This window comes from Anopheles stephensi, chromosome 2 (genome assembly GCF_013141755.1).
Source record: "Anopheles stephensi strain Indian chromosome 2, UCI_ANSTEP_V1.0, whole genome shotgun sequence".
NCBI classification, from domain to species: domain Eukaryota; kingdom Metazoa; phylum Arthropoda; class Insecta; order Diptera; family Culicidae; genus Anopheles; species Anopheles stephensi.
The window spans coordinates 83,016,986-83,029,957 of record NC_050202.1 but is presented as its reverse complement, the minus strand read 5'-3'; the positions used below and the strand labels follow the sequence as shown (position 1 = coordinate 83,029,957).

Below are 12,972 nucleotides of genomic sequence, written 5' to 3'. Positions count from 1 at the left end.
AGTAATCAACAGGAGGAAGATTTGGAAAACTTTCCTCCCTTAACATCTATTCCTGTTACGGCAAGCAATGATGCATCCGTAAGCACAACGCAATCCACGAACACAAACAATTCTCAGGAAATACAGAAACTTAGAGAAGCTAATTTGCGATTAAAAGCAACCTTAAACTACGTTACTTCTGAAAATTTTAAACTAAAACAAAAAGTTTTAAATTTAGAAAAGGAACTTAACTTTTTGAAGAATTCTTGCATCCATCCGAACGATCTGATTGACAAAATGAAAAACCTTTTACAAGGCACACTATCATCAAATCAGATTGCTTTGATTACGGAAGAAAAGAAACGCGTCAGATGGACGAAGAAAGAAATTAGCAGTGCTCTTACGCTCCGATATTTTGGGAAAAGGGCATATGACTATATGGTACGGGATATGAAATACCCCCTACCATCAATTTCGACCTTACAAAAATATGCAAGGACTATTAATTTAAGCGAAGGCATTTTGGAGGATGTTTTAATATTTATCGGTAACTTTATTAGTACATTGAACAGTAGAGATGCGGAATGCATATTAAGTTTCGATGAGATGAAGGTGCAACATACAATGGAATATGATCCTTCAACTGATGAAGTTGTTGGTCCTCATAATTACCTACAAGTAGTTATGGCTAGAGGTTTGTTTAAGAATTGGAAGCAGCCGATTTATATTGGTTTTGACAAAAAAATGACCAAAGAAATCATTATTATTATTATAAAGAAACTATTTGAAAAGGGTATAAACGTTGCTGGGATCGTAAGCGACAATTGTTCGACTAATATAAGTTGTTGGAAAGAGCTAGGTGCACAAGATTATAAAAAACCGTATTTTGAGCATCCCATAACTAAGAAAAATGTATATGTATTTCCAGACGCACCACATTTACTAAAATTATTGAGAAATTGGCTCGTTGATCATGGATTTAATTATAAAGATCAAGTCATTTCTGCAAAACCATTACTTGATCTAGTAGAAGGTAGATTAGGAGCTGAAATGACTCCTTTATTCAAGCTTACTAAGGGGCACTTGATTTTGTCAAGTCAAGAACGACAAAATGTGCGTAGAGCAGCAGAGCTACTATCTCGTACTACAGCCATTTCATTGCGGCGATATTTGCCAAATGAAAAAGAATTGGCAAATATTATAGAAATGGTAGACTTGTGGTTTAGCATTTCTAGCTCATATAGCCCGAATGCAAAACTACATTATAAAAGATCATTCATGGGAAGTGAAGAGCAAATTGAAGCTTTAGATAATATGTATACTTTCATTTCGAACATGCTAGTGGTAGGAAAAAACAATATACAAGTTTTTCAGAAAAGTATTTTGATGCAGATAACATCCGTGAAAATGCTGTTTGCAGACATGAAGGAAAAGCACAACATTATTTACTTATCTACGCATAAGGTAAAACACATTAAAAATATTTACTTTTCGTTTATTAGAACTAATCATATCATGTTTATTTTATTTCAGCTTAATCAAGATCTACTGGAAAATTTTTTCTCTCAGTTGCGACAAAAAGGAGGTACGTATGATCACCCATCCCGTTTGAATTGCATGTACAGAATTCGTTTAATGATTCTTGGCAAATCGCCCAGCATTATTAATTCTATTACAAGTACATCAGACAGCAAAAATCATATTGCCTCGGATGTATACATAACATCAACAGATTGTGTTGAGTATGAACATGTAACTCATCAGGAGAAATTTATATCAGCTTCCATTTTTGAAGAAGCTGATATAGTACCTGATGTAGTAGAAGTAGTTACAGATAATGAACTTCCAATTCATAATTTGAATGAACAGGAACAAGATGGATTGGAATATATAATTGGATACATCGCACGTAAATTTAGAGATAAATATCCCCAATTACAGTTAGGAGATTATACTTGCAACAGCAGAGAAGATCATAATTATTCACAACCACAATCATTTGTTGATCATGTATCTGCTGGCGGTTTATACAAACCATCTAATGGATTCCTTGAAGCAGGCCACAAAATGGAACAAATTTTTCTTAATTTCCACAAAGATGGAAAACTTAAACAAACCACCCGGATCGTGGAAACCCTCGCTCGCCATTTACAAATTAATTTTCCTGAATATCCAAACGATATTATTAGAACCTTTGCAAAGCAAAGAATATTAGTGAGAATGAGATATTTAAATATGAAACGAATTGAAGCTCAAAGAACATACCTCAAGCGAAATAACCCATGCCAAAGAAAATACGCCAAGAAACTTAAGAAAACTATTAGTTAATTTGAGTAAGTTTGATAATTTTACGCTGGGAGCAAATGTTTTTTTTTATGTTGATGCAATTTTGTTGTTATATTTCATATTTGTTAATTAGCTTATAATCTACAAATATTTTGTGATATTTTTTTAATTATTTATAGAAACTTTTGGTCTGTGATACAATATTCGCCTCTTTTCTTTACATGCGGGAGGCGAACAATTATTGCGAGAGTTAAAGAAATGTATATGTTTGAATTATATTTAATTTACAATTGTACGTGGAAGGGTAGGTTAAGGGAATAGAGTGTGGGATGGAAGGAATGGATGATAGGAATGCAACTTAGCAATTCGGTTGCTAAGTTCTTCGTCGCTGCTGGTGCTGGTTCGGTGCGGTTGATGTGTTGTGACTATTGTCCAGGTAGGTGTGGTGTATTCCGGATTATTTAGTTTTGTACCGATTTGTATAAAATTTTTGGCTAACCTTTACTTACATATGGCAATAGGCTTTTGATTACTTTGCAGGCCGCTAGGTAATCTGGATGGCCACTGAAAATCGAGAAATCGTATATTTTTTCAAAAAAGCTAAGTAGCAATGCTCAAATCAAGCAAACACAAATGTTCGCATTCACGATGGCAAAACGTAATGTCAATAGTGTAGTGATCAAATGAATACCTAAAATTAAATTTCCATTAAGTTGAAATGTGATTTGATTAAGCTCATACATTCAATAGCTAAAGTATCTGAAAACTACGATATGAAATCGTAATTTTACTTGTTTCTTTTGAACACTCTCCACAAGTACATTTTTTTAAATATCGGGGTAAGAGGAGGGAATCATCATCATCTTTTGATTAAAGACGGATTTTCAGAACATTTTGGGTATGGGATTGTCTAACACCGTTAGTGCAATTATAAGCAAATTAATTCTGAGCAAAAAAAAATGAATTAAGAATAGTCACATTTATAATTGTTTTAAGCAATTTACAATTGTTTGCTTATTTTTCATAATAAAAATCAGGGTCACAAATGTAAGTTATAACGGATTTTTTATCTTAATTTCACTTTTATTACGTTACGTTACGAGGATTACGTTTTTCACTTTTATTTACTAAACGACTAGCTTAAGAGGCACGGTTACAGGGGTACGCACGGATGCGCAAGCGGTTACAAGGCTACGCACGGATTACAGAATGAGCAAGCGGTTACGGGGGTGCATATAAAAGGGGTGGAATGGATCGGAGGTCCAAGATGCATCCATGGTCAAGGAAGGATGAAGGGTGGAAGATGAATGAAAGTTGTAGATGGAAGAAACTTAAGAGGCCCGGGCACAGGGCTACGCACGGAAACTCCGGGGTGCATAGAAACTCCAGGATGTACATAAATACAATATGACCATCTATCTAAATACGAATGAGGTGTCACACGGTGAATTTGGGGGGGTGGGGGGGGGGGGGATTCGGAATGCCAAAAACGGTTTTTTGGATGGTGCGCCCCTTGCTGGTCGGAATGATCCGATCTTTGACCGGATCTAGATGTATCTCGATGAGATGCGCAAGATTGCCGAACATCGCGAACGCGTAGCTCCGCTCTAAACCCGGAAAAACACGGAAAAACAGTTTTCCGGCCCTGGTTGCCGGATGGTGGGTGTGATCCGGCCAAACGGTACACCAAACTATCGGTCCCGTTGGTCCGCATCGATCGATGCGTTATTTGTCCGGATCGGTTGAGAATTCGCTGTTTGGAGACGAAAAAACCGGTCCGCGAAAATCTCCCACAGTTTTCCGAATTTTCAGGAAAAACTTGGCACACGGCCGGAGGGTCAACATCGGGGACCGGACACGTGAAACCGACCCGAACGGATGATTTTCCAGCGAACTCCCCTTATACCCTGGGTTTGGTACTACTTCTCGGTGGATGGGTGTATGGGGGGTGGGAACAGGTGAGGGGGAAAATTTATTTTGCGAATTCCTCTCTGCGCCGATCGAGGTGCCTTACGATGTATTTGGGAAGCAAAATTTGGAATGTCCAAAACGGTTTTCCAGTTGTTTTACTAAATTTTAATATAGATGTCTTGAAAGACTCATTCAATCTTAGTCATTCCTAATATGTGATTTTAATCGACATTATTGAAAGATAGATTATCTTTAGGTGTTAAATGGAAATGTAATTACAGTAAGCTTGAAGATATATTGACATGCCTTATTTTATTATTATTGTCAGAAATTAGTGTTTCACATGTTCAGAATTTCAATTTTCGATGATATTAATTGATTTTTAATTGGATTGTGCTGTAATCAGCTAACAGGTGCCGAAAATTTCGGTTATATTTGGGATGATTCGTTTTCATTTCATACCAAGTTTTTTGGGCTATTTGAAACCGAGGCCCGGTGTTTTCCCCAAGACTTATTTTATTTAGGACTACTTCATTTTATATTTTGTTATAAAGCAACTTGGTCTACATGGTTTCAATAGCAAATTCCAAATGCTGATCATCACATAAAGTGACGAAAATATAATAAGATTACCTGGTATCAAACAAACTTGTGATGTCAATAATCTTTAAATCGTTCGTGTCGTATGGCACATAATTATAAATTACCTCTTTAAATGTGAGAATTCCGGAAAAATGAATTTTTTTTATTTTTTTTTAGATTAGTATTTAATAATTCTTTGGTATTTTTTGCAGTTTTTAAGCTCGTTTTTCTCAAGTTAAAATATCTCATTCCTGCAATTACACGAGGTTTTGCAAAGAATTATATAAGAATCGAAGGATGATTCAGGTGGTTAGTTCTGAATGTGTTAAGCAGGAGCCACAATTCCACTTTTTTTAAGTAAGGTTTCATCGGGATATAGATAAAATCTGTTTCATTCTCAATCCCTTTTTTAAAAATCCATTTAAGGACTCAAATAAACCTCCTACCGGTAAATGTCCGACAAGGGTTTGAGGTTGACAATATGTATGACCTGCAGTTGATCGTACGAGATCCTTACTGATGTAGGGAATTTGAAACTAAAATATTTACAATGTAACCTTAAAAGAATTTCCATCCATCTTTTTCTTGTTTTTTTTTCTGCGTGTGGCTACTGCTACTCAAGGTATTAATACAGTCGCTTGGATTGACACCTCCAGTGGAACATGGTTATACTCAAACATCTGTCTTACATCTGACTGAGAGTGTCTGATGTCTGTAGAAGAAAAAATAATAGCTGATGAACTCTGAGAGTCAAACAAACTCGTTGAATGCAGATTCAGATGATTGGTCAGAAACACCCCTTATTTTGCAATGGCTGTGAGAAAAAAATATCTCCAAGATATCATGGTTATACTGTAATTCAATAATGCGTAGTACAGCTAAAACAATGAGTAGCCAATCTTTACTGGGCTCCCCTAGTTTGTCGACATGTAATCAAAGCCATGTTTGTTTTTCCTTCATTCGCAAAGCGCTCACAGTTATGATATGTGCATAAGAATTAATTTCTTAAATATTTGCATAGCTTTTTCTGCATTACTTACATGTTCACCACTGACACGTACATTTCAATCGAGGCAATTTTTGATTTTCATTTCTTGGGAATGATTTATAATGATCTATATGTTTAAAAAGAAATACTAAACCAAATATCCACCCGTTTTGAAAATGTTTCTAATTCTTCAAGGTACTAGTGCTTGTAGATAATAGCTGAGCAGCTTTTCAGTTTTTCGTTCTTTCTTGTGGCGTAATCTATTTTTTGTACGTTTGAATAATGGTGTTATATCGGTCTTAATACAATTTATAAATAGAAAGTAAATCCATTTTAGATTTTTTTTTATTATGCAACCAACATCGACCATATAAAGCCAGTTTCGAAGTACTATGTAATATTGTACACGTCGGAACATAACATTTTTCCATGTTATCGTAGGATTCACAAAACAAGGATTTGTAGTTATGTGCTACTATTTTTCCAGTAACGACATTGATGCTTTTTATGATACAGACGACTTACAATTTGCAATAATATATCTTCCCTCACTACTGGTCAAACCCAAAGAATATTTGTTGTTTTCTGATTTTTAAAAGCCCAAGAAAGCTAACAACTTGTACAATCGAGTGATCTCACAATTTCGTTAAATGTTGAATCGTACTCCATATATTTTTTTCACTTTCATTTTATCAAACTTAAAAAACCACTCATGTTAACATGAGGAAAAGCATTAGTAATGTGATAATAAAACACAGTTTTGTTGCTTTTTATTTCGTTCTTTGAAATGAAAAATGTTTTAATAATCGATCTCTTAATTTTTTGTCATTCTATTCAAAACGGTTGATTAAATTATTTTATTACTGGTTACAGGGGAAAGCACGGGACACATAACGTATTAAAACATCGATAAACTAATTTGCTGAGCTGTTTGATGGTGTAGATATCCTGAGACCGAAAGCCGAAAGGATGGTTAATGAACATGAAGCAGATGCCGGACTCATGCCCCACCTTCAAGGTTCGTCCGCGACTCGGTTGGCACAAGGCGTAGAAGAGTATAGCGAACTCGTTAACTGTATCAGGCGGAGTCGAACTCGGAAGCCGCCACGGTTCGAAGATTGCAGCGGTTTACTGAGTTTCTTTCTTTCGGCTACGTGTCCATTTCGGATAAACTTGTTCGAAAGAGTGGGCAAGTAGTAGAAACTAGTAGTAAGATACAATGTGCAGTAACAAGAGTAATGAACACAATGTGATCAACTTTAATGAAGCCAAATTATAAATATTAACATAAGTTTACAAACAAGTTTTCCTATATACTAAAGCAGAGAGCAATAAGAGCCGGTCTCTACATATCTCAATCAACTAGTTCATTCGTAACTTCTAAGCTATGTTTAGTCCGCAAATGAAATAACGATGGTTTTGTAGAAGTAGTTTTAATCACTAGATACATTAACAATATCCTTACTTATTTTTGCTGAGCACTTTGACTCCCTGGACATCGAAGTGAAAGTTCTTTCTTTTCAATCACCTTCAAAAAATGTCTTAAGTATGTGATGATTCTGTTAATGGCAAATTTTACCGTCCTGGCTACAACGTCGACGTTGTTCGTTTATCGCTGTCCATATAACACTGAATGAAATGTGTATTCATATATATTCGTCGTTTTGAAAGAAAGCGTTTAAACGCTGAGTAAAGTTGTTCCGTTTCATTGAATCGTTAAATAAAAATAATGAACAGCAAATACAGCTTTAAAATAGACTTATTGTAAACGGTTGGCACCTGCACACGTTGGGTTGTGTTGTTCACGAATAAAAATTACAAATTTTCCCTCTTGCCTTAAATATTGAATGCCCCGTAAACAGTTTACAGTATCATTCAATATAAACGTTCTTACACCGATGATCGATGGAGTCCTTACCTGGATCCAGTGGAGGCAGCACATCATGATACTGATACTTTACGGTCCACGCACTGGTGGTGCTGGTGCTTTCAAATCATAGTGAAACTTTCCGAACAATCTGATGGCAGAGAATCGAATTAGTCGTTCGTTGAAACCACAGATGAATGAAGAATAGAGGAAGCATCCATACAATCTACTGGACAACGAATGCATAAAATACTTACCTACGCATAATTGCTAATGCTATCCAGTGAAGCATTATACGCCTGACGGGTACGAAAGATAAGGGTTTCGAGGTGGATGCGGCACAATTCTATCCTATTCCTTGTAATTTATGGTACTTAGCACGAGAATCGAACAGCTTCACTTAATCTACCAGTGTAATTTTATCGAGTGGTATGCCGTAATTCGATACGTCCGATAGGCCTTTGGTAGCTGTATGAAGAAAACAACGTCACGCAAATTTCTTTTTAGAGCTGGTAAAGGAACTGTTTATCTTCAGTGCTATGTGCAACGACGATGATAAATGTAGAAACTTGGTTTACTGAACCGAAAAACGATGCTTTATGTTTGTTTATTTTGGTAGTCCCAAACCATATGATTAAGTAAACAAACTTTGAAGTTTCTCGACCGGCCAAAATCCAAAATGTCTACCTGCCAAATCGACAAAAATTCACCTTCTAAATATATACACCTTGCTCGCAATACAAAACGCAAGTAAATTTGTTTCTAATTTCGCTTCAACTATAGGGATCTTGTTCGTTGAAGTCGTAATTCGTGTTCCGTTTTATTTCAACTATTATTGTTTCATGTTAGTATTGTTTTTCCTTTGCAGCACATTTCATCGCTCGGGTAAGAAGTAGAACAAGCTCTCGAAGACACATACGACGAAATGATTTAACATTCAACACTAAAGTAAAATACTTGTTTGCGGCTTATCACGTGCACATACGCAATGCACCAAAGTGCTTCCTTGTTCCTATCCCTGACCGCAAGGGCTTAAATGGCTGTCGGCATCGGCTGCTGGTGTTTGTGGTGGCTGGCAATAGTTGCTGTCGTCGTCGTCGAGCGTTGGTTTAGGAAATTAGAAATTTTCTGCATAAAAAGCATGCTATCATCAAGCAGCCACATGGGGGGGTATTATGATGTTTCAATGTGTCCAGAAGAAGAAGAAGATAAGCGGAAGAAACAAAAGGGCTACTATATCCGTTGTTGTGTTGGCGCCAGCGTGGTTTATATGGATTTCGCCCCAGTGTATATCTTCCTTTCAGTACGCGGCGTGCGCCCATCCATCCGTCGGAATGTTGTAGGAGGGAGGGGGGGTGAATGATTTAGTCAACCTCCTCGATGGTCGGTCCGGAGCCGGATCCGGCACCACCGGCGGCACCGCCAGCAGCGCCTCCCGCACCCGGAGCACCACCCGGGAATCCGGGCATGCCTCCCGGTGCACCGCCGGCACCCTGGTACAGCTTGCTGATGATCGGGTTGCACACCGACTCGAGCTCCTTCTGGCGGTGCTCGTACTCCTCCTTGTCGGCCAGCTGGTTAGCGTCGAGCCACTTGATCGTGTCGTTGCACTTGTCCAGCACCAGCGTCTTGTCGCTGTCGGTGATCTTGTCCTTCAGCTTGTCGTCCTCCATGGTGGCCTTCATGTTGAAGCAGTACGACTCGAGCGCGTTCTTCGCCGAGATGGTCTCCTTCTGCTTCTCGTCCTCCGTGCGGTACTTCTCGGCCTCGTTCACCATGCGCTCAATGTCCTCCTTGCTCAGGCGGCCCTTGTCGTTGGTGATGGTGATCTTGTTCTCCTTGTTGGTCGACTTCTCGAGCGCCGTCACGTTCAGGATACCGTTCGCATCGATGTCGAACGTCACCTCGATCTGGGGCACGCCGCGCGGTGCCGGCGGGATGCCGCTCAGCTCGAACTTGCCCAGCAGGTTGTTGTCCTTCGTCATGGCACGCTCGCCCTCGAACACCTGGATCAGCACGCCGGGCTGGTTGTCCGAGTACGTCGTGAACGTCTGCGTCTGCTTCGTCGGGATGGTGGTGTTGCGCTTGATCAGCACCGACATCACACCACCGGCCGTCTCGATACCGAGCGACAGCGGCGTCACGTCGAGCAGCAGCAGATCCTGCACCTCCTCCGACTTGTCACCGTGCAGGATGGCGGCCTGCACAGCGGCACCGTACGCGACGGCCTCATCCGGGTTGATCGACTTGTTCAACTCCTTGCCGTTGAAGAAGTCCTGCAGCAGCTTCTGCACCTTGGGGATACGCGTCGATCCACCGACCAGCACGATGTCGTGGATGCTGGCCTTGTCCATCTTGGCGTCACGCAGCGCCTTCTCCACCGGCTCCATCGTCGAACGGAACAGGTCGGCGTTCAGCTCCTCGAAACGGGCGCGCGTGATCGAGGTGTAGAAATCGGTTCCCTCGAACAGCGAATCGATCTCAATGCTGGCCTGCGTCGACGAGGACAGCGTACGCTTTGCACGCTCGCACGCCGTGCGCAGCCGGCGCAGCGCGCGCTTGTTCGTGGACAGATCCTTCTTGTGTTTGCGCTTGAATTCCTGCGCGAAGTGATTCACCAGACGGTTGTCGAAGTCCTCACCGCCCAGATGGGTATCTCCGGCGGTCGACTTGACCTCGAAGATGCCATCGTCGATGGACAGGATCGACACATCGAAGGTACCGCCGCCCAGATCGAAGATCAGCACGTTGCGCTCGCCGGCCGTCTTCTTGTCCAGACCGTAGGCGATGGCGGCCGCCGTCGGCTCGTTGATGATACGCAGCACGTTCAGCCCGGAAATCGTTCCGGCATCCTTCGTTGCCTGGCGCTGCGAATCGTTGAAGTAGGCGGGCACGGTAATGACAGCGTTCGTCACCGTCTTGCCCAGGTAAGCTTCGGCCGTTTCCTTCATCTTGGTAAGCACCATCGAGCTGACCTCCTCCGGGAAGAAACACTTCTTCTCGCCCTTGTACTCGACCGCAATCTTTGGTTTGCCCTCGATCGATTCCACCTCGAACGGCCAGTGCTTCATGTCGGCCTGGATGGCGGGATCGTCGAACTTGCGGCCAATCAGACGCTTCGCGTCGAAGATGGTGTTGGTCGGGTTCATCGCTACCTGGTTCTTGGCAGCATCGCCAATCAGACGCTCCGTGTCAGTGAAGGCCACATACGATGGCGTGGTTCGGTTGCCCTGGTCATTGGCAATGATTTCTACCTTGCCGTGCTGGAACACGCCGACACAGCTGTAGGTCGTGCCGAGATCAATGCCGACTGCTGGTGCTTTTGCTGCCATCTGCAACAAGAGGAAAAGCATAAAAATAAGCACTTGAAGAACAAAACAAAAAAAACAGGACTTGGCTACCATGACCCCACGCGCGTGACCCTTTAAAACTCAATACAATATCGTGTACAGGGCTATACACGCAGCGGGATTCTCTCTTTACCATAAAAAGGCGGTAACAAGCAAAAACCGGACACAGCTGCGGCAGCTGACAACGCCTGACAGCAGCAGCAGAGACGACGCACGATGCGCGCGCGATATTCCACCATAACCTTCTATGGACACATCATGGAAACACGTTCCATCCCTTTCTCTCTCACACACACACGTCAAGGTGGCCATGACATGTGCTATTCTTGGAGCAGGAGCATTGGAAAAGTTCGTGCGAATTTCATTCACAGAGGAGCCCTAGCATTTTTACTCATATAGAACACTGAAAGAACTAGGTTGAAATTCATGGCAAAAATATCAGTTGCGTAAATAAAGCCTCCATTTTGTTTCCGCCGAGCCTCGTGTGCTTTTGACACCGAGACCGCCTCTCTTCCAGCAGGATTCTTCTTCCTTCTTTTCCTTCCATAGCATGCACGCACACACTAACACACAAGACGGAAGTGTAAAACCACGCGCTCCGGGGTTAAGAGCTTTCTAGAACTTGCTGGAACAAATATCGAAAGTTCTAGTGCACTGGAAAACGGGCAGTATTTATTTAAACAATTAGGTTAGCAATTATTAAAGCGAACATTGGGAAAACTGGAATAACAGGCCATTTCTCCAAAAGCACGTTTTTTACACCATTTCCTCCATGACATCTGTCACTTTGCGCTGTTGCCGTATGCGGCATGGATACGGCAAAGGCACACACACACACACACCCGTACTACATAGCTCACTTTTTGCATAACTTCGGCATAAATTGCGTTAACCGGTGGGTTTTAACGCGTTTTTTGAACTGTATTTCAGTAATGTAAAAAAGCTGAAACTATTTCTTCCGGGTTTCTACAATTGCTGGGCGTATTCCATTCCTCCAGTGTGCCATGGAAATGCGATAAGCGAGCTTAATGCCGCTTCGTGTGAAACGCCCTATCTATGAATCACGCGTTCATTGGAAGAAAAAAAACTTCCCCGAAATCACGTAATCAAGTAGCCCGATTTCATCAAATTGAACAGAAAATCAGAAATATCTCTGCTACAATAACCTCTTCGTGAATAGCCAATGCTCTTCCATCTTATTTCCAAGCGCGTGTGTTCCATCATGTTCCAGAATGTTCCCTCCTTGTTCACCCCCTAGCGGCGGTTGAGAACAAATGACTCAAAACCACGCGATTCGGCCCTGGAATTTTCCAGAACAGACCGGACAATTCTAATCGGCTTAAGCAGATTTACAGCCCGCCGTTCAATTCCACCCGTTTTAATCAGCTTTCTAAGCGTAAAACAAACCACAAAAGATTCATTTTCTTAAAAAAAACCCACGCTTTTACATCATCCTCCATGATGCCCCTCCTCGCCCCACACCGCCATCATCTTACGGCCCAACGAAGTATGAGGCGACGAAGAAAGAAAAAAAAGTGTGCTCCCGAAGATTCAACCTTTTCCCCGTAAATTAATCGGCCTTTGGCTCCCTCTTTTAACACTTACCTTTAGTTATAATGTGTTTGCACTTTCTTCTAGTCACTGAATTATCACACTTGGAACGAACTTCTAGCGATGTTCTGCTCGCACCGTCTACTTCTTCTTCGCTTGGATGTTAAACAAGAATTAACTGAACTGGCGATCCGTCTCTTGGCTGGAAGCGCGTGAAATCCCTGCTTCGTGCGATTTTGACATAAAGCCCATTGCAGGGGTTTTCCGCCTGTACTAATGACGGCTGCGTTGCGAATGACATATTTAGCACAACATTTAAAAAATCAGTGATTGCACTGTTTGTTGATAAAAGGGATATTACATTTTTGATTATTATTCAAGCAAGATTTTTTCCCCTTACCTAACTTAATACGATCGTGTACTTACTACCATCGTAAATAGAAAATGTTGCAGCCATA

General features: G+C 41.2%; 1 protein-coding gene across 1 annotated transcript; it reads right to left on the bottom strand.

The window, feature by feature from the left end:
- Nucleotides 1–8,186: 8,186 nt before the first annotated feature.
- Nucleotides 8,187–12,727, bottom strand: LOC118505715 (heat shock 70 kDa protein cognate 4). The gene is made up of 2 exons (XM_036041892.1): nucleotides 12,569–12,727; nucleotides 8,187–10,945 (listed from the first exon to the last, which is right to left on the bottom strand). The coding sequence occupies exon 2, from the start codon at nucleotides 10,943–10,945 to the stop codon at nucleotides 8,978–8,980; it is 1,968 nt and encodes a 655-aa protein (XP_035897785.1). The 5' UTR covers nucleotides 12,569–12,727; the 3' UTR covers nucleotides 8,187–8,977.
- Between the last annotated feature and the right edge of the window lie 245 nt (nucleotides 12,728–12,972).

What these genes read in the sequence shown, in the direction of transcription:
- LOC118505715 (XM_036041892.1), bottom strand. Translation starts at nt 10,945, where the DNA reads ATGGCAGCAAAAGCACCAGCAGTCGGCATTGATCTCGGCACGACCTAC.